At 43.2% G+C, this 22601-nt stretch overlaps 1 protein-coding gene across 26 annotated transcripts in view; it reads right to left on the reverse strand.

Annotated features, from left to right (window-relative positions):
• Positions 1-22601, reverse strand: part of WNK2 (WNK lysine deficient protein kinase 2) — a 138223-nt gene that overhangs the window by 27571 nt on the left and 88051 nt on the right. For 14 of the 26 annotated variants that reach the window (XM_054658268.2, XM_054658264.2, XM_054658267.2 and 11 more), the window contains exons 20-23: positions 4572-5404; positions 4139-4208; positions 1809-1897; positions 1026-1714 (exon numbers count right to left, since the gene is read on the reverse strand). In XM_054658268.2, the coding sequence (XP_054514243.1) occupies positions 1026-1714; positions 1809-1897; positions 4139-4208; positions 4572-5404 (1681 nt within the window). The remainder of the gene's footprint in view (positions 1-1025; positions 1715-1808; positions 1898-4138; positions 4209-4571; positions 5405-22601) is intronic. The other 12 variants (XM_054658275.2, XM_054658270.2, XM_054658271.2 and 9 more) reach the window with 3 other exon arrangements.

Consider the following 22601-nt stretch of genomic DNA (forward strand, 5'->3'; position numbering starts at 1 on the left):
CTGTGCAGAGAGGGCTCGCAGGAGAGAGAGGAGATGTGCATGGCTCTTCCCACATAAGCCTGTGATTTCCAACAGGACATGACTTACAAACGTGCCTTCAGGCACTGGTGAATTTGGTATTAGCCCTCCCATCCCGAAGGACATCCCAGTAACCCCCCAGCCGCAGCAGGACAGAATAAATATTTGCTGGATGAGGGAAAGAGACATGGAGAAAGAGAGAGGAAGAGAAAGAAGGAGGGCGGGAGAGAGAGAGACAGAGACAGAGACAAAGAAAGGAGAGACAGATAGGAAGAGAGAGTGTGGCAAAAACAGAGTGGTGGGAAGCGAGACAGGGAGAGAAGGAATGAAAGAGGAGAGAGAGAGAAGGAGAAAGGAAGAAAGAGGGAAGGAGACAGATGAGAGGCAGACAGGGTGAGGAAGACACATGCCTCAGTGATCCCCCAAGACATACCCCCAAGGGCAGCAGGAGGAGGCATGGCACCCAGAGAAGCCAGAAGCCAGGCAGACAGCAGGGTGGGGGCCGGCCCAGCCCGGAGGACTCTGAGTGGGAGATTGTCTACTCAAAATCACAGGGATGCTGGGCCTGGTGGCTCACACCTGAAATCTCAGAACTTTGGGAGGCCAAGGCGGGTGGATCACTTCAGGTCAGGAGTTTGAGACCAGCCTGGCCAACATGGTGAAACCCCGTCTCTACTAAAAATAGAAAAATCAACCGGGCGTGGTGGCAGGCACCTGTAGTCCCAGCTACTCGGGAGGCTGAGGGAGGAGAATCGCTTGAACCCGGGAGGTGGAGGTTGCAGCGAGTGAAGATTGCACCACTGCACTCCAGCCTGGGTGACAGAACAAGACTGTCTCAAAAAAAAAAAAAAAAAAAAAGCCTTCATCACTCCCCTGTCTCTGCTTGGCAGCTCCAAGTGGGCGCTGCTTGGCCAGGACTTCAGCCCTGGCACCAGGGTTCCCTCACAACTGGGAAGTGGTGCCATGGCCCGGGGGCAGGGGCAACACTTCCTGCCCGCAGGACCTACTTCTCCCGCAGACTCTGCAGCTCCTTCTTTATGTCAGCATCCTCGAGCTCCGAATCATTGTCGCTGCTGATGTAGGATGACTGGGAATGGAAGGAGGTCACGCTGATCGTGGGGACCTTCATGCCCACCCTGCTGGGTGTCTCGGGGCCCAACGAGCCGGCCCGAGAAGGCCTCTGCAGGAAGGCGGTGGCCTTCTTCACGAAGTCGCCAGCCACGCTGCCACTCACGGGCAGGGATGCCTGCTTCTGCACCGGGGGTCTCGCCCGAGGGCCCTCGTCCCCAGAGTCGCTGGACACGGGCTCGCCCACGCCGACCTCGATGGAGGAGGCCGTCTGCGCCCGCCGCACTGCCAGCTTCACGTCGGGGCTGGAGGGGGCCTCGTCCAGGTAGACGTCGGGTGGGGCAGAGTATCTCAGGCTGTGGGGGGAGGCCAGGGTCCACTCGTCCTGAGTGCTGACCACCGAGAAACGGCCCACAGTCTTGGCTGGTGAGCTGACATCCTGCTGCTCTGGACGTTTCCAAGGGGACCCCGAAGCTCGAGCGCCAAGTGTCTGGGGGTGGCTAGCCTGGCCCCCCACTGTGGAAATGCCCATGTCACTTGGCGGGGGCTCTGCTGAGCTTTCTCCAGCGACTCCACCATCCCTGTCTGTGGGCTCCACACGTGCAGGTCTCACAAAAGCAGGTACATCCTTGGGAAACAAGCGGAGATGAAGAGGTTTCATGTGAACATCAGCACAGAGCAAACCCTGCCAACCAGCCAGGGGGTCGTCAAGTCGCCCTTACCTGGGGGACGCTGGGGACCACATGGGAGTCTGAGGCCACCTGCCTTCCATCTCTGTCATAGCCCAGCATACTCCTGGGAGACGACTCTGCTATGGGATCAGAAACATTACTGGGGCTGAAGGAGGAGGAAGAGGCAGAGATGGCTCACAGCTGACCCGAAGCAGCCCAAAGTGATCCCATGGGAGTGCCTCCAGACAGGCAGGACAATGGAAGTGGGTACTGGGAGGAGCCAGCTGTGTGTGCTCACAGCAGTTTTGGAAACTAAAAATACTCCATGATGTCTTGGCCCCACGGCATTCTATGACAGATGCCCAATAAACCCGGGCAAGAGAAGAGGCGTCAGCCCCGGGCAACCTCATGCAGCCAGGCCTTCTCTGTGCACCTGAAGGCCAGCACCCTGTCTCATCCCATCGTCTGATGTGAGAGGGTCCCACAGCGCAGATCAATGGGGCTGGGTTCCAGCCCTGCTCCCACGGTGTCTCAAAAACTGTCACCCACTGCATCTGCAGCTATTCCGGTGCTCTCCATCTAGGGAGCTCTTTCTGACCAGCTTTTCCCAGGGTTGCCGTAAAGAGGCAACCAGAAAAGCCAAGCAAGCTGACATGGGGGCCTCGCCTGAGCTGAGACCCTCATGTGACAAAAGAAACTCGTGGGTAGGCCAGGGCATGAGCCAGACCTATGCGCCGTGGGGAAGGTGGCAGCAGCGGATGGAGCCTCTGGGGAGGTTGGGGCCGCCCGCACATGTACACGTGTCTCCTTTGCACACCCCATGTGGAAACTCACAAGGGAACAACACCCAAATCAGATTCCTAAGGAGCCCCAATCCAGTCCTTGTCACGTGTCCCCAAGCCGTATGCAACACCTGACTCCCCTCCTCATATCCCCATGCCCACCTCCAGGGCTAGGAGGTTCACTGTCAATCGCACTCTCTCTACTTCTAAATGGCTCCAACCTCCAGGAAAGGTCACTTTTGCCAAACTAGAATCTGTCTCCTTGGAGCTTCCCCCATGAGTTCCACACTCTGGAAAGAGTATGGACTTGGAGTACAAGTTATATCATTTGCAAGTTACTGAAGCTCAGTTTGCTCATCTGCCAAAGGGGCCCATGGGACGGACACATCTCAGAGCACAAAGTCAGAGTCCGTGGAGCGCCACAGGCAGCCCAGCGTGATCAGGGCTGGCACTCCAACACAACCTCTCATTTCCACCCTTTTGCGAAGACGCTCTTGCTTCTGCCCCGTCCCTCATCTTCCTCAGGCTAAACATCACCAGTTCCCTGCGTGCACAGCTTCTGACCCCAGAGCCAGCTGCCCCGACCCCTCTTAAAGTCTGGCGTCTAGAAATAAATGTGGCCTGGGACTACGGGGTCCCGCCTGCGGCTGATGTGCGCTGAGGTTTCCGTTAGGAGGCTCGGGGGAGTCCTGATTCATAGTGTGCCCATCCCCCAAGAAATCCTGGGCTGAGAAGGAACCTCAGACCTCACAAGATCAGTCCGGCTCCCTTAGAAGGGACACTGAGGCATGCAGATAATGAAATGAGAAGCAAAGCAAAGGCGTTTCCACAGAGACACACTGGCAGCCAAGAGCCACAAGGGAAAGCCCCACGGCAGGTCTTCAGGGATTGCCCTGGCACCTGGAGCTCCCAGCAGTCACAGCGCCCCCCCACCGCACTGCTCTGCTATAGCTGAAGTAAGGCTGGGTTTTTGTGGGCATCTTGTAACCTTGCTGAAGAAAAGCAAGGGCTGGGGTGGGTCCACCGGAACGTGTGCAGACCCTCAGCCACTGGAGAGTCCAGGAGCTGTGATGTGTCCCTGCAACATCACAGCACCCACCAACTGGGGCTTTATCCATTTCCCCAGAGGACTTCATCTCTCTAGAGTGTTAGCATGTGGCTCCTTCTAGAACTCAGTAGGTTTTAATTAAGTCAGGGGCATCCAGTCTTTTGGCTTCCCTGGACCACATTGGAAGATGAATTGTCTTGGGTCACACATGAGATACACTAACAATAACTGATGAGCTTTAAAAAATTGAAAAAAAAAAAAAAAAAGCTCATAAGAAGCTTACCAATTTGTGTTGGGCCCATTCAAAGCCATCTTGGGCCACATGCAGCTCATGGGCCAGAGGTTGGACAAGCTTGAATTAAATCATGACAGGCTCCTGCTGTGTCTGGGCCCTACCCTAGATGCTAAAGGATCCCTTACAGATAAAAGGATCTTTAAGAAATGCTTTTATGCCTTAACAGATGAAAGACGAGGGTGCGGATGCAGAAGGTTCTGGGGCAAGGAAGCCAGGCAGCACCTTGTGAACGCAGGGTTCAGCAGGAAGCTGTTACCTGTCATTGACGAAGACGTGCCCTGCTCCATCACGGCCCCTCGAGTGGGGGCCAGTTCTGACTTCTCCATCTGGAGAAAGAAACACAAAAAGAGAAGAGCCGTGAGACTCACACGTCAGCATCTCAACAGCTGTATCTGCAAATCCACTCCCCTCTTCTCAAGCTGCCCCTGGGCTGCCCCAGCCCCTCTGTGTGCATGGATGGGGCTGAGTCACCTGACGCTGCACAAGCATGACCCCAAACAGGGGCCACTTGTTGCAAAACATGCATGGGTGAGTCAGACACACGTAGGTGGGTCACCAAGAGAGGGACGGGCCCTGAGGGAGGGCGGCTCTGCATAGCCAAGATGCCTGCCCACCCCCGGGCCTGCGCCCGGGCTCCGGCCCCTGACCCTGACCCAGGGCGGTGTCTCTGGGACAAGGCAGCTACTCACCAAGGGCTGGGGCAGCTGGGCACGCCCTGAGACCACCTCCTTAGGCACTGGGGGCAGGGCCAGGTCCCCCCCGCAGACCTCTGAGCGGGGCTGGTCCCCTCTCAGGGGCTCCAGGGTGAAGTCTCTGTCGCCCACCTCCACAGGGGTCCCAGCTGAGGCTGAGGAGGTGGGCACGTGCTCCTGGTAGAGCAGAGTCCGCAGCTTCTCGTCCAGGCTCTTGATGGTGCTGTCCACAAAGCCCACCCTGGGGGGCGGCCCTTCCCCATCCGACTCCAGGGCTGAGGGTGGCTGTGGGGGGACGGTGGGCCCCAGGGGTGGGCTTGGGAGCTGGGAGGTGGCCAGGCTGACAGCCCCCACTGCGGCAGGAAGCAGGGGAGCAGGCTGACCCAAGGCGGGCTGTGGGGTCCCGCTGTGGGGGCTGGGCTCAGGCGCAGGAGGTGGCAGGGGCTCCCTTGGGGCACTGGCGTCCCTGGTTGAGGCAGCCTCTGGAGCTGGAGTGCAAGGTGCTAGGCCCACCACGAGGGGCTGCACAGCAAGCGGGGCCTCGTGAGTCTCCGCTAGTGGCTGAGACGTCTCGAGCTCACTGGTCAGCCCCTGAGGTGTCCCTGGACCCCCTGCCTGGATGGCAGTTCCTGACGCTGGCTCTGGCATGGTGCTGGTGGCTGGAGCTGCTCCATCTTGGGGCAGAGCAGTCACAGGAGGGGAGGAGGGGGCCAAAGGGGCTGGGGGTGCCCCAGGAGGGTTGCTGGGGCCCGCCTGGCTCAGGAGCTGCTGACCGGCTAGAAAGCCGGGTTGTTCCTTCGAGGACAGCTGGTCTTTATAGGGTGCTGAATCTAGAAGAAATGGGGAAAACGCCTTTGTACCAGGGTACTCCAGTCCTATCTACCTGTTTCTTCCTTGGCTAAAAAGATGCCTTACACGGCCTGGCCATGGCCCCAGCATGCTGGTCTTCTCTGTTTCCTGACACGCCAGGCTCCTGCCTGCCTGCAGCTTAGCCCAGCCTTGGCTGCTGCTTCCTGTAACGCCTCCCACAGGTCTCTGAGCCACCAGCTTCGCAACTCCAGGTCCCTGTTCCCATAGTGTCCCTTGTGGCTGAACCAGCACCACCCTTCCTTCTGTGTCTTCTGTAGCATGTGACCATCAGCTGTGGCTGTTGCCTGTCTGTCATCTGTCTGTCCACACCCTCACCCGCACGGACAGTTCCAGAAAGATACGGCTCTTGTCTATCTTGCACTGGACAAAAGTTATTCAATGAAATTTCAAAATTAAAGAGTTTAAGTAGTGAGCTGTACACACTTCCATGCCCAGGAGTGAGCAGGAGCCTGAAGCCTTCAGACCCCCAGTCTTTGGTATGGTCAGAAGCGCAGCCAGGGCTGGTCAGTGACCTTGTGGGAGGAATCCAGAACCCCAGCAGTATAACCAAGTCTCACAGTGCCTTGTGCAGGAGCTCATGGAGCCTCCACCAGGCTCACAGGGACTGTGGGCATCTGAGAGGTGGCAGGACAGTGTTTCTCAAACTTGGCCTTGGAGCCCAGTTTTCCTTACTTGAAAATGCAACCCGACCTTTTTTTTTTTTTTTTGGAGATGGTCTGGCTCTGTCACCCAGGCTGGAGAGCAGTGGTGCAATCTCGCCTCACTGCAACCTCTGCCTCCCGGGCTCAAGCAATCCTCCCACCTCAGCCTTCCTTGTAGCTCGGACCACAGCTGGATAATTATTGTATTTTTCGTATGAGACTGGGTTTCACCATGTTGCCCAGGCTGGTCTTGAACTCCTGGGCTCAAGCAATCCGCTGGCCTCGGCCTCCCAAAGTGTTGGGATGACAGGTGTGAGCCCCCACGCCCAGCCCACTTTGTCTTTTTAAAAAACACAAAGAAAATGAACACAAAAAAGAAAACTGTTCAAAAAATAAAAGGTGAGAATGGGGAGATTAATAGGACCCTGATGCCCTCCCTCGTGCCCCCAGACTCCCTTGGTCCCCATCCCCTGCCCGGCCCAACAAAGGTAAACTAATTTGACCAACATTTCCTCCACTGCTCTTCTTTCCGGCCTTACTGTTCGTCTGTCTAAACATGACGGTTGTGCTGCACGTTCTATCAATGGAATGGTACTCTATTCTGTGGTGCCTGGCCTCTCTCACCGTGTTTGTGAGATGTGTCCTTGTTATTGTTTGCACAACTGCACCATGATGCACGCATCCGTTCTGTGTTGGTACTCGCTGGGCTGTGGCTGGGTGGGACCACGACTAACACTGAGGCACAGTGTGTGCAGGCCCGTGTCCTGCCAGGCACACGCCACTGGGGAGCTGCTGGTCACTGGTCCCCTTTAGCTTTATGTAAGGGTGCCAAGCTGCTTCCCCAAGCAGGAGCCAATGCCCCCACCATCGGCAGCCTCTGAGCACCCCTAGGGCTGTGTGATGGCATCTTATTGTGGCTCTTTATTGTTTTTTAATTATGGAAAAAACATTTAAGATGAGATCTGCTGTCTTAACACATTTTTAAAAGCATGATACTCTATTGTTAACTATAGGCACTATGTTGTGTGGCAAAGCTCTAGAGCTTACTCAGCTTATATAACTGAAACTTTATGCCCTCCATGGTAACTCCGTTTCCCTCTCCCTCCAGCCGCTGGCAACTTCCATTCTGCTCTCTGCTTTGACTGTTTTTGACTTTGACTGTTTTAGATACTGCATATGAGAGGAATGAATCGTGTAGTCTTTCTGTGCCTGGCTTATTTCATATAGCATAATGTCCTGTAGGTTCATCCATGTCGTCGCAAATGGTAGTTTCCTTGTTTTTGCGGTTAAATAGTACTCCACTGTGCAAACATATCACATTTTCTTTATCCATTCATCTGTGAAGACACTTAGGTTGTTTCCATATCTTGGCTATTGTGAATAACGCTGCAATGAACACAGGAGAGCAGGTATTTCTTCCAAACCTTGTTTTCAATTATCTTGAATATATACCCAGCAGTGGGATTGCTGGATCATATGGTAGTTCTATTTTAATTTTTTGAGGAAGGTCCACATTGTTTTCCATAATGGTTGTAGTAATTTACACTCACACCACACTGCACAAAGGTCCCCTCTCTCCACATCCTGGCCAATACTTGCAGTCCTTTGTTTTTGAGAGCAGTGATCTTAACAGGTGTGAGGTGATAGCTCAGTGTGGTTTTGATTTGCATTTCCCTGATAATACTTAATTCAATTGAGTACCTTCTCCTGTGTTCACTGGCCATCTGGGTATCTTCTTTTAGGACACACCTGTTCAAGTCTCTTGCCTGCTTTTCTACAGAGCTGTCATTCTTTTCTTTTTAATTTGTGGTTCTTCATGATGCTGGGTAGAGAACTGTCTGGGGGCTATCTGTACTACAGAATCTCTCACTCCGTGACTCGCCTATGTGCTCGATTAGTGGTGTCTTTTGATAAACAATAGTTTTTGATTTTAATACAGTCAAATTTAACCAATTTTTAGCCAGTCTTTCCATTTGCATATTTTGTTGAACTTTTAACGTATGTGTTCTACGTGGGGGCCATAATGATACTGCCTCTTATTACTTCTAGGAACTTTACTGTTTTCCCTTTTACATTGAGATTCACAAGCCACTTGTTACTGAGTTTTGTGTGTGGTATGAGGATCATCTCCCTGTGTGGACAGCCTACTATCCCAACTCTTTCTGTTGAGAAGACCACCCGGTCTCCACTGTTTGACAATCGGACCTTTCTTGTCAACCACGTGTCCAAAGATGTGGGCCTGCTTCTGAGCTGGCTTGACTCCATTGCTCAATTTCTCTACCCTTGTTCTAGGACCAGATTGTCTCTGTGACTCCAGGTTTATATGAGTCACAACATCCGGGAGAATGGTATCCTTCCCCTAGAAGCTGTCTTGGTTTTTACTGGTTTTTGCATTTCTGTAAAGAGTATATAATCAGTGTGTTGATGCTCATTTAGAAATTGTTAGAATCTGAATCTGCAGATCTTTTTGGGAAGAAGTGTTTATAATACTGAATCTTCCAGTCCATGAATATGGTACATATCTTCCTACTCATTTCTTTTTAAAATTTCTCTCAATGTTTTGTAGTTTTTGGTATACAGATGTTACATACTTTTCGTTAGATTCATACACTGGTGTTTGGCATTTTTGTGTTACTATAAATTGAATTTTTCAATATTCTTTATTTTCTGATTGTTGTTGGTATACAGAAAGATAACTGCAGTCTGTAGCTACTTTGCTAACTTATTAATTCCAATTTATCTGTAAATTTAAATCTCTATGTATATAATCATGTTATCAGCCAACAGTGGTAGTTTTATTTCTTCCTTTCCAATCCTTATCACTTTTTAAAACAGTAATTGTTTTAATACCATTAGATATTGAGGCAAAATGATAAAATTATAGTGTTACCAAAAGGCCATGATTATTTCTACTTCAAAATAGAAAGAGTTTTAGCAAATGTATTCCTTGGAAATAACTGCTATTTAGCCCAGTAATTTTATAGGTAGAGCTTCTGAGTCAAAGAAGTTATCTTGCTTTGTCCAAATTCTTAACAAAAAATAGTAATGCTAAAAGGAATATTACCTTTTATGTAACATTATATAGAATTATATTGATCAGAACAATCATTCAGCTCTGCGTGTCTACTATGTGACATGCATTATGTATTTATTTCCATTTACAGAGTGGTTGATATTGGAGTAGATAATAGAAAAACACCAACCTCAAGTTGGTATCAACTCAAATAAGCAAACATTTTCTTTGGAAGACCTTGTTTAGAAATCAATAGCATTTTCTTCAAATGAAAAATAAAGTGTTTGTGACACCACCATGACACTTCCTTATACATATTTACAAAAAGTGGTCAGGGCATTGGCTCTTAAATTGGGCTGCAGGTTGGGTCCTACCCCCAGAAATCCAGATTTACCTGCATGAAGCAGGGCGTGAGCTTCTTCAGTCCCATTGCTTTCCCTTCTTTTTCTTTCTCCCTTTTTACCTCTCCCCCTTCCCTTCCTTTCCTGCCCACCCCCCGCTCCCCTGCAATATCTAGGACACAGGATACTTAATAGAAGTGCTGAGAATAGGCATCCTTATCTTGTTCCCCATCTCAAAGAGAAAGCATTCCACATTTCACCATTAAGAATATTTGCTGGTTTTGTTTTGTTTGTTTTTTGTAAAAACAGAATTTCCCATCTATTGGGATATAGTGAATAAATTTATTCGAATTAAGTTAAACCAACCTTGCATTCTGAAATCACTGCAACTTAGTAACTTGTCATACATACTCTTTTCATGTATCACTAGATTTAATTTGCTACTATTTTGTTTAGTATTTTTGCAAGTGTTGATGGGAGAGGAAGAGATTGACCTGTTATCTTCCTATTTTATAATGTTCTCAGTCAGATTTTTGTGTCAAAGTTATGCTAGTTTGATAAAACAAGCTTCTTTGTTCTCTGGACGAGTTGGGTTAGATCAGAATTATTTCTCACTTAAGTATCTGTGGTAAAGCCATCAAGCTGAAACTTTTCCTTATAGGAAGGGTTTTTCCCCCTTATACACACCTCTGTGTGTTGACACTCACTGAGATGGAGGCCAAGGGGTCCAAACATATGTGCCTGATTTCTTTCTCACTGCCTTTTCTTCAACTATGATTTCTCTTTCCCTAACATTTGAGTGCGTCCATCTTTCTCATTATCGTGAACACTTCTTGGTTTTTTAACTATGCAGCATCCATTTGCTTCCTTGTTGGGTAGTGGCACTCCAAATTTCCTCTTGGGAACAACTGTCCCCTACTTTAACTCCAGGGCTATGCCTGCAATTTGGGCACAAGTCAGTGTACATTCCAGCCACCAGCCACAACTGCTTTAGAGAATGTGTCCTTGTTCTGCATAATAGGAGTCAGGGCCAGATGTATGAAACCTTTCAAAAAGGGTCTCTATTTTCTACCTGAAAGACTATACACACTGAGCTGTTCCAGCAATCTTGTCACCATGAAGGGTAGACATGAGAAGGCTTCTAATGACTGATTTGACTTTTTAATGTTTATAGCACCTTTCAGATTTTCTATTTCTTCTTAAGTTTGGTAAGTTGTAGTTCCCTAACACATAATCCAAAGAAATTTTCAAATTCTTATATTTGTCTTAATGTTTGTAGGACTGTAGCAGTGTCCCCCCCTTTTCATCCCTAATATTGATTACTTATGTCTTTCTCTCTCCTTTAGTCGGTCTCATCACAGGGGGCTTACTAATGCTATGAGCCATTTCAAAGAACCGTTGCTAAGCTCTGTTGATACCCTATTGTATATTTGTTTACTATTTCATTAATTTATGTTCTTATCTATTTTACTTTCTCCTTTCTTTATTTGGGTTCCATTTTCTCTTATGCTAACTTTTTGCACTACATACTTTTATTACTATCAGACTTTTCTCCTGTCCAATATATGCATTTAAAGGCTACAAAGTTTCTGCTCAATATGCTGTTAACTGCATTTCACAAATTTTGATATGTAATATTTTCATTAGCATGATGTTCATATCATCATTCAGAATGTTTTATTAGTTTCCATTGTAATTTCTTCTTTGCCAAATGAGATATTTATAAATGCACTGCTTAACTATCAAATGTGGATATTTTCTAGTTATCTTCTAGTTAATGAGTTTGGGTTTACTTCCAACTTTAATCAAAAGCATGCATCAAGTGATTTTGATTCTTTGAAACTTGTTGAGATTTGTTTTGGGTCTGCGTAAAGTTAAATTAAAAATATTCTGTGTGCATGAAAAAACAGTGCATTCTTCAGCTACTGAGTACAGTGTCCTGTATATATAAGATACTAATTCTGTGGTTGAAATTTTCTCTATCCCTACTGAGTGTCTCCTATTCCAAAAGCTGAAATCTCCCATGATTGTAAATTGCTCCATTTGTTTTAGTTGTGTTAATTTTTATTTTATGCATTTTGAGGGCTTATTACTAAATATAAGCAAACATTAAATTATTATATCTTCCTGGCCTGTTGAATCTTTCACCATTATGTTTTTGCCTTAAAATCTACATTGATATAAAAATATAGACATTAGCTTCCTCTAGGTGAGTATTTGTGTGCTCTTTTTCCATTTTTTTTTTTACTCTTAATCTTTTTATAATCTTATGTCTTTGTTCTGTTTTTTTTTTCACTTTTGAGAATCTTTGAGATTTAGTCCATTTACATTTAATTACTGATCTACTTGGGTTAAAACTAGCATCTTACTAAAGATTTCTATGTGTTCTCCATGTTCAGTGTTGCTGTTTCTTTCCTTCTTTGCCATATTTTAAAAAATTCCTTCCCCACCTGCCCCCTCCACCACAAGTGTGGAGGTTATCTGCTATTCTACGAGTCTCACAGGGGTTATTCTAGAGACTACCATTTGCATTCTTGATTTGGCTCTCTGCCTAGGCAACATGGAATCCTGGAGCCCTTTAAATGCATTTCCTGCCTCCTGATAAATATGTCCCATTTTCATGCATTTTAACATGCCAAACATTTTAAACCTCAAGACATTATTTTTTCATCCAGTCAAAATTCACTTAGATCTACTCATACATTTATAATTCCATCAGTTTTTGTTCCTACCTGCATTCTGGCCTTTCATCTGCAGTCATTGTTCTTCTGTCTAAAAATATTCCCTTTAGTATTTCTTTAATTGAGCTGTGAAGGTGATGACTGCTTTTCTCTTCATTTCATCTTCATGGAAGTCAGATCCTTTTACCGATATTTGAGGTTGGGGCTTATTTCCTTCAGCACTGCGAGGACAGCACTATTCCTTGTCCACTGGCATATGTTATCTGTGCTGAGACAGGGGCTTCCAAACCTTTAAAGGACCTGTTTTTTCTTGGGCATCCTTTAAATTTTCCCATGTGCCTTTGATTTTCAGCACTTTATGATATATGTAAGTGCAGATTTCTTTTTTAACTTACAGAGTTTGGAAGTTTCTTGAATTAGTGGCTTCATGCCTTCCAATTCTCTGCATTATCTCTTCAAACTTGTTTTTGCTGCATTCTCTTGTTTTCTGGGACTCCAATTACATGATGTTTGACCATCTCACTGTAATCTCTATATTTCTTAGCACCTCTTTTCTATTTTCTACTGTTTTCATTATCCTTATTTTACTTTAGTTTCTTTAGAGCTTGCCGATTCTCTCTCTGGCAGTGTACAATCCATCCTCTGATGTCTTAATTTTAACTAATGTATTTTTCAGTTCTACAACTTACATTTAGCTTTTTTTTTTGGCATAGTTTCTAATTCTTTGACAAAAATTTCAATCTAGTCATTTGTTTCTTTTAATGCAGTAGGCAAACTTAGTTCTCAGTCTGATAACTCCACCATTGGGAACCTCTGCTGACATGCTCTGTTACTGCTGTTTGGATCTTAATAGCTTTATTTAGGTATAACTGCTACAATAAGTTGCACATATATAAGTTTTGACACAGGCATATAAGTAAAATCATCACAATCTAATGAACATAGTCATCACCCTCCTGGATGTTTCCTTGTGAACCTTGTGTCTGTTCTTCCCTCTCCTTTCCTGCCACGCCTTTGTTCCCAACTACTGATCTGCTTTCAGCCACCACAAATAACTGCATTTTCTAGAATTTTATATATGTCCAGTCACATGGCAAGCATTCTTCCTTGTGTCTTTTCATTCAGCATAATTATTCTGAAAATCATCCATGCTGCAATGTGTATCAACAATTGATTCCTTTTACTGCAGAGTAGCATTATAGTGTATGGATAGACCACAAAGTGTTTCACAAAAGCACGTGGAAAAATTCAAAGAATGTTAGAGAAAAAACAGGTTCTTTAAAAGTTTGGAAGCTTCCGCCACAGTACAGACAACATATGCCAGTAGACAAGGAATAGTGCTGTCCTCACAGTGCTGAAGAAAATAAGCCCCAGCCTCAAATCCTGGGGAAAGGATCTGACTTCAATGAAGATGAAATTAACACAAAAGCATTCATCAGCTGCACATTTCAACTCAAGAAATGTGAAGGATAGACACCTAAGCCATTTCCAGGTCTTGGCTATTATCAATAACACTGCTATGAACATTCCTTTGCAGTGTATAGGCATCTGTTTTAACTAATTTTGGTTAAGTACACAGAAGTAAAATGGCTGGATCACATGGTATCTGCACATTTACTTTTTAAAGAAATTAACAAACTGTCTTCCAAAGTGGCTGTACCATTTCATACAGTGCCTAAGAGTTCCAGCTCCTCCATGGCCTCGCCAACACATGATCTGTTAAAGTTTAGTTATTTTAATAGTGTACGGTGGTGTCTCATTGTGGTATTAATTTGCATTTCCCTACTGAATAACCATCTTTTCATACACCCCTTTGGCATCCACATATCTTTGGTGAAGCATCTGTACCAACCTTTTCAACAGATCGTTTATTTTCTTACTACTGTCTTTTGAGAGTTCCTGATATCTGGATACAAGACACCTTTATCACATATGTGCTTGGAAAATATCTTCTCCTAGTCTCTAGCTTATGTTTTCATTCATTTTGTGTCTGTCAAGGAGTAGACAGTTTAAACTTTGACGAATTCAGTTTACTAATTTTTTGTTTTACAGATCATGCTTTGATGTTGTATCTTAGAAATCTCTGCTGACCCAAGGTTACATAAATTTTCTCCTAGGTTTTCTACCGTAAGTTTCATAGTTTTCAGTGTTACATTTAGGTCTGCATTCTATTTTGAGTGGATTTTTGTATATAGTATGCAGTATGAATAAACATCCTTTTTTGTGTGTGTGTATAAGGATGATCAACTGTTACAAAGCTGAAAAGACTGTCCTCTCTTTCCTGAAAGTCATTTAAATGTTTATCAAAAACCAAACATCTGTAGGTTGTGTGGGTTGATTTCCAGACTATTTCATTTTGTTGATCTATTTGTCTGTCTTTGCATCAATACCACATTGTCTTGATTACTGTAGTTTTATAATAATTATTGAAATCTGGTATTGTTAGTTCTCTGATTTAGTTCTGTTTCCAATTTTCCATGCCCTTTGTGTTTTCATGTGAAATTCAGAGTTGGCTTCTCAGTTTCTACAAAGACTGCTGGTCTTCTGACTGCAGCTCATTGGCTCTGTCGGTCAATTTAGGGAGAATTAGCACTGTAACAATACTGTGTCTTCTGACCCATGAACAGGGCGCTTGTTTGGATCTTCTTTAATTTCCATGAGCATTGTTCTGCCGTTTTCACTGTACAGATCTTGCACATATTCTGTCAGGTTTAACCCTAAATAATCCATACAAAAATAATTTTCAGAATTTCAATCTTTGATTGTTGTTAGCATACAGAAATACAACAGCTTTTCATATATTGATCATGTATCTTACTACCCAGCTCACTTATTGATTCTAGTTGTGTTGGGGATTCCATTTGTTTTTCTACACAAACATGTTTTCTGCAAATAAAGATGGGTTCAGTTTTTCCTTTTCAAACTGGATGTGTTTTATGCCCTTTCCTTATGAACTGCCCAGAAGCTCCAGTAAAATAAGGAAGAGAGGTGGAAGAACAGACATCCTCACCTAGTTCCCGATCTTTGGGGGATGCTTTTCGGCTGTTTACCATTAAGTATGATGTTGCCTGTAGGATTTTGTATATTCCCTTCATCAGGTTGAGGAAGTTCCTTTCGATTCCAAGTCTTCTGAAGATGTTTATAATTGTTGGGTTTTGTCAACCGCTTTTTCTGCATTTATTGAGACAACCATATGAATTTTCTTTGTTTTCTAGTTGATCAATATGGTGAATTACACTTCTATAGCTTTTTGAACATATGAACTACAGTTATAGTAACTGTCTTAATGTACTTAATCTGCTAATCCTAATGTCTGTATCAGTTATGGTTTGGTTTAGAAGGTAGGGTTTTTCTTATGTTGTCCTGTCTCATAATTTGGATTGGATACCAGATAATGTAAAATTTAACATATTGGGTGCTGGATGAATTTGTATTCCTATAAACATTCTTGAAGTGTGTTGTGGGATGCAGTTAAGTTACTTTGAAACAATTGGATCTTCTCAGATCCTGCTCTTAAGATCTGACAGGTGAGGTAAGAGAAGCACTTAGTCTAGGGCTAATTATCCTCCACGACTGAGGCAAGCGCCTTTTTTGTACTGTACCCAAAACCCCTTGAATTATAAGGCTTTCCAGCTGGCTGGCAGGAACAGACATTCCCAGGCCTGTGTGAGTTCCCGGGTCCACTCCCTCTGATCCTTCGTGGTGGGTCATTCCTCAGCCTGGGTGAGTTTCCTCACACACAGTGCTCTGCGAAATCATCCAGGGGAATCACCCGTTATCTTCAGACTCTTCTCTCCGCAGCTCTCTCCTCTCCAGAACTCTGCCTTGGAAATTCTTGACATTTGGGTCTCTCCACACTCTCAGCTTGGTCTCCTCACTCCACAATCTCCCAAGCTCTGCCTGGGCTCTTCCTTCCCTGCTCTGGAATAGAAACTTTTTCAAGGCAGTAGGCTGAGATAACTGTAGTGACTTTTTTTCAGTCTTGCAGGGTCCTTCACTGACTGAAGTTCGAAGCCTTGAGAAAAACATTGTTATATAAATTTTGAATGCTTTTTAAGTTGTTTTCTGAAGGAAAACAAATCTAGAGACTATTATTCCATCTTGGCCTAAAGCAGAAGTACAAGGGCCCTTTTTATTGTTGGTGGTTTCTGCTGCTTCTCTTTTATGCTATCTCATTTCTGTCTCATTATCTGCCTGGTCATCTTTTTCAACATATGTCAACTTAAAAGAACTTTAAAACTTACCATACAGTAAAATTAACTTTTTCTTTAGGGGTAGAGTTCCATGAGTTTTGACACACATGTATCCATTTAGTTACCACCACAATCAGGATAGAAAACAATTCCATCACCCCAAAACACCTCCTTGCATGTTCCCTATATAGGAACATTTTCCTAGTCTCTGGCAAGCACTGACCCTGTTCCTTATCATTATAGTTTAGCATTTTAGAATGTCATTATAAATGGAATTATACAGTATGAAGCCTTTTGAGATTGGCTTCTTTCACTCAGCTTAATGCCTTTGAGGTTCACCCATGTTGATCAATTTACCAATGATATATTTCTTTTTCAAAGTACCATAGTTTTTATCTATTCACCCACTGCAGGAAAACTGGGTTGTTTCCAGTTTTGGCAATTGGGTAATTATGAGTAAAACTACAATCATTCATACATAGATGTTTAAGTGAACATAAGTTTTCATTTTTCTAGGGTAAAAACTGAGTAAAATTGCTATGACATATAGCAAGTATATCTTTTATAATAAACTGCCTCACTGTCTTCCAGAATGGCTATACCATTTTACATACCCCCAGAAATGTATGAGTTCCAGCTGTTCCACAGCCACACCCAGATTTGATGCAGTCAGTCTAGTCATTCTAACAGGTGTGCAGTGATGCCTCCCTGTGGCTGCTTTAATTTGCATTTCCCCAGTAGTCAATAATATTGAACAACTCTTCATGTACTTAATTACCATCCTTATATCCTGTTTGGTGAAGTATCTGCTCATCTGCTCAAGTGAGTTGCTCATTTTTTTTTTTTTGAGACGGAGTCTAGCTCGTTCGCCCAGGCTTGAGTGCAGTGGCGCGATCTCAGCTCACTGCAACCTCTGCCTCCTGGGTTCAAGCAATTCTCTGCCTCAGCCTCCTGAGTAGCTGGGATTACAGGTGCCCGCCACCACGGCCGGCTAATTTTTGTATTTTTAGTAGAGATGGGGTTTCACCATCTTGGCCAGGCTGGTCTTGAACTCCTGACCTCATGATCCACCCGCCTTGGCCTCCCAAAGTGCTGGGATTACAGGTGTGAGCCACTGCACTCAGCCAAGTTGCTCATTTTTTATGCTCATTTTACTGTTGAGTTTTGAGAATTCTTTAAATATTCCTAGCACAGACACTATGTTGGATATGTGATTTGCCATTATTGGCTACCAGTCTGTAGCTTGTCTTTTCATTCTCTTAACAGTAGTTTTCACAGAGCAAAAGATTTTGACATTGTCTAATGTATCCATTTTTTCTTTTATACATCATACTTTTGGTGTCAGGTCTAAGAACTCCTGCCTGGCACAGATCAAAAAAGATTTTTCTCCAATGTTTCCTTATAAAACTTACACAGTTTTTGCATTTTACATTTGATCCACTTTGAATTAAGTTTTGAGTAAAATGTGAGGCTTAGGGTAAAGGTTCATTTTTCTGCATAAGGATGACCGACTGTTCCAACATCTATTGAAAAGATTATCTCTTCTTGGATTGCTTTTGCATCTTTGTCAAAATCAAATGGTCATATTTGTGTGGGTCTATTTCTGGGCTCATTCTGTTCCACTGATGTGTGTACCAATCCCTTTGCCAATATTATACTGTCTAGATTACTGTAACTTTATAGTAAGCTTAATATTCAGTAATGTGATCCTTCTAACTTGATTCTCCATTTTCAAAATGATTTTAGCCATTTCTATTTCCTTTGTACTTCCATATAAATTTTAGAATGTCAATATCTACAAAAAGTAATCTGCTTTAACTTTTGTTACTGCAATGCATCTACAGATCCATTTGGGTAGAAGTGACATTTTTACTATGTTGAGTCTTCCAATCCATGAACACAGTATGCTTCTCTATTTAGTTAGGTAACCTTTGATTCATTTCATCGGTACTTTGTAGTTTTCAGCATACAGATTCTGCATGTTTTATTAAACTTGGATCTATGTAAATCCTTTTGGGGGAGCTCCTATAAATGGTATAGCCTTCAAATTTTGGGTTTTCAATTGTTCACTGCCAGTATATACAAATATTGAGGTATTTTTGTATGATGACTGCGTATCCTATGGTATTGCTAAACTCACTTATTAGTTCTAGAAGTTGTTGCTGTAGAATCCATGTCATCATCTACATATGAAATCATGTTATCTGCAAATAAGATAGTTTTATTTCTTTCTTTTTAATCCACATGCCTTTCACTTCTGTTTCTTGCTTGTCTTTAAATCTGGCTAAGACAGTTCAATGCTGAATAAGATAGGTGAAAACATATTCTTGCCTTGTTTCTCAATCTTAGGGAGAACACATTTGGTCTAAATATGCTGGAAACGGTGGGTTTTTATGTTGTGTGTATGTATGTGTGTTTTAAATTAATCAGACTGAAGAAGTACCCTTATTTTCCTAGTTTGCTAAGAATTATTACTTTTTTTTTTTTTAAGATACCTGGGTCTTGCTATGTTGCCCAGGCTGGAATGCAGTGGCCATTCACAGGCACAGTCTTAGCACACTGCAGCCTCAAACTCCTGGCCTCAAGTGATCCTCCTGCCTCAGCCTCCCAAGTAGCTACAACTATAGGCATGTGCAATTGTGCCTGGCTTGTTTGCCAAGGATTTTTGTCATGAATGGATGTTGTATTTAGTCAACTGATTCTGCTGTGTCAACTGTTATGATCATATGTTTCTTCCTTCTTTAGACTATTAATATGGTGGACTGACTCTTCAATATTGCTCTCCCAGCATATACCCACTTTCTCATGGCACACTGTCCTTTTAATATAGTGCTGAATTTGACTTGCTAATATTTTGAGAATATTTGCCCTCTATGTTCATGAGACTTATTGGTCTATCATTCTCTTTTTTGGTACTGTCTTTGGCTGGTCCTAAAATCAGGGCAGTGCTGGCCTCGTAAAATGATTTGGGAAATGTTCTTTCCTCCTCTATTTTCTGGAAGAGATTTTGTGGAAGTGGTATTGGTGTTGAATCTCTTTTAAATGTCTGGCAGAGTTCACCAGTGCAACTATTTTGGCCTGGAGAATTCTTTTTGGGGAGATTTTTAACTACAAATTCATTATTAAAAGAATGAATTTAAAAACAGGTACAGGGCTATTCAGATTATTCTATCTTAGATGAATTTTAGTAGTTTATGGCTTTTGAGGAATTAGTCTCTTTCACCTAAATTGTTTAATTTCTGTCTGTAAGCTTGTTCAGACTATTGCAGTATTATCCTTTTATCCTTTATCTACAGTAATATACCTCTTTTATTCCTGATATTGGTCTTTTATGTGTTTTTTTTCTTTTTCTTTTTTTTTTTTTTTTTGTTGAGACGGAGCCTTGCACTGTTGCCCGGGCTGGAGTGCAGTGGCACGATCTCGACTCACGGCAAGCTCCACCTCCTGGGTTCACGCCATTCTCCTGCCTCAGCCTCCTGAGTAGCTGGGACTACAGGCACCCGCCACCATGCCCAGCTAATTTTTTGTACTTTTAGTAGAGATGGGGTTTCACCGTGTTAGCCAGGATGGTCTCGATCTCCTGACCTCGTGATCCGCCCGCCAAAGTGCTGGGATTACAGGCATGAGCCACTGCACCCGGCCTTATGTGTTTTCTTTAGTATTGGTATTTTGTTTTGTCCTTGCAGTCTTGCTAGAGGTTTATCATTTTACTAACGTTTTTAAAAATAAGTTTGTTTCATTGGTTTTTGCCTGTGATTTTTGTTTTAGATATCACAGCTTTCTGCTCTTGTCTTTATTTTCTTCATTATGCTTGCTTCGGATTTATTTTGCTATAGGTTTTCCTTGTTTCTTAAGGTAGAAGGTTGAGTCATTGACTTGAGACCTCTTTTCTCATCTAAGCATTTTAGTACTATAAATTTCCCTCTAAGTACTGCTTTAACTACATCCCACAAATTTATTATGCTGTATTTTCACTCTTGTTCATTTCAAATTGTTTTCTAATATTCCTTCCAACTTTTTCTTACTGTAAATTATTTAGAAGTGTTATTTAATTTTATATTACACTGTATCGGAGAACATACTTGACATAATTTCAATACTTTTAAATTTGTTAAGTTTTGTTTTATAACTCAGGATATATTAATTGTTCCATACGTACTTGAAAAATGTATTGTTTTTGAGTGCAGTGTTCTATAAATGTCAATTAGGTCAAGTTAGTTGATAGTGTTTTCAGATCTTCTATATTCTTGATAATTTTCTGTCTACTAGTTCTATCTATCATTGAGAGTGTTGGAGTCTCCAACTACAGTTGTGGATTTGTCTATTTCTGCTTTCAGTTCTGTTAGTTTTGAAGCTCTGCTTTTAGATGTATACACATTTAGGGCTGTTATGTCCTTTGAGGAATTTACTCTTTATAAATACATAATGTCAGCCGGGCACAGTGGCTCACGCCTGTAATCCCAGCACTTTGGGAGGCCGAGGCGGGTGGATCATGAGGTCAAGAGTCGAGACCATCCTGGCCAACATGGTGAAACCCTGTCTCTACTAAAAATACAAAATTAGTTGGGCACAGTGGTGTGTGCCTGCAGTCCTAGCTACTCGGGAGGCTGAGGCAGGAGAATCGCCTGAATCTAAGAGGCAGAGGTTGCAATGAGCCAAGATCGTGCCACTGCACTCCAGCCTGTCAACAGAGCAAGACTCCGTCTCAAAAACTAACTAACTAAATAAGTAAATAAATAAAGTCTCTTTTTAACCCTGGTAATTTCTTTGCTCTGAAGTCTATTTTGTCAGAAATTAAAACAGGCAACCCAGCATTCTTTTGATTTGTGTTTGCATGGTCTGTCTTTCACCATCCTTTTTCTTTTGACCTTTCAGTTCATCAGTATTGTTGTACTTGAAGTTTCTAATAGATAGCATGTACTTAGCTCAAGTTGTTTGGTTTTTAAATTTAATCCATTCTCATAATCATTTTTTTAATTGACGTGTTAAAACTGTTAACTTGAGGTTAATTATCAGTATGCTTAGATTAAGGTCTACCATTTTACTGTTTGCTTTTGTTTTTTTCTCTCTGTTTTTTAATTAAAAATATTTTATTTCTCTTCTCATTTCCTCTTCCGGGTTATTTGAATTTTTTTTTTTTTTTTTTTTTTTTTTTTTTTTGAGACGGAGTTTCGCTCTTGTTGCCCAGGCTGGAGTGCAATGGCGCGATCTCGGCTTACTGCAACTGCCGCCTCTCGGGTTCAAGTGATTCTCCTGCCTCAGCCTCCTGAGTAGCTGGGACTACAGGCATGTGCCACCATACCCAGTTAATTTTGTATTTTTAGTAGAGACGAGGTTTCTCCATGTTGGTCAGGCTGGTCTCAAACTCCTGACCTCAGGTGATCCCCCCGAACTTGGGCTCCCAAAGTGCTGGGATTACAGTCATCAGCCACCATGCTTGGCCTTTGAATTTTTTTAGTTCATCTTATCTACTATGATTTTGCCTATACACATCTTTTTGTATAATTCTTTCAGTGGTTGCTCTAGGAATTCCAAAATATATACTTAACTTTTGACAGTCTACATGGAATTAGTAGTTTACCTTCCATTTGCCACACTGGTGGAATGGAAGGTTAAATTGTTATAATCTTTTTTTTACTTCAATTGTCAGAAATGTTTTAAAGAACTCGAGGAGAAGAATAGTCTATTATATTTACAACTTCTGTTGCTCTTCCTTCAGCCCGGATGTTCCAGGTTATCTTCTAGTCTCATTTCCTTTCTGTCTGAAGATCTTTAACAATTCTAATTTTAGAGTAGGTGTGCAGCCCATGAATTCCCTTAGTTTTCTTTATTTGAGAATGGCCTTACTTCAGCTTCATTCTTGAAGGGTATTTTCCCTGGAAACAGAATTCTAGATGGACAGTTTTTTCTTTCAACACTTTAAAAATGCCCTGCTGCTTTCTTCTGTACACCACACTTTCTGGCGAGAAATCTATAGTCACTCGAATCACTGTTCCAATCTAGGTAATGCATAATTTTTGTCTGGCTGTCTTTACTTTTCAGCAGATTGATTTGCATTTAACCTATTTGGGGTCTGCTTAGCTTCTAGAATCTGTAGACTTACGTCTTTCACCAAACTTGGGAAATTTTTAGCATTATTTCTTCAAATGTGTTTTCAGCACTGCATTCTTTCTCTTTCCCTTTTGAGACTCTAATGACACACAAGTTAGCCCTTTAGTTATTGTTCCGCAGTTCCCTGAAGCTCTGTTTATTTTTCTCTATCTTTCTCCCCTGTTTTCCAGTGGGACA

Source organism: Pan troglodytes, chromosome 11 (assembly GCF_028858775.2).
Source record: "Pan troglodytes isolate AG18354 chromosome 11, NHGRI_mPanTro3-v2.0_pri, whole genome shotgun sequence".
NCBI lineage: Eukaryota > Metazoa > Chordata > Mammalia > Primates > Hominidae > Pan > Pan troglodytes.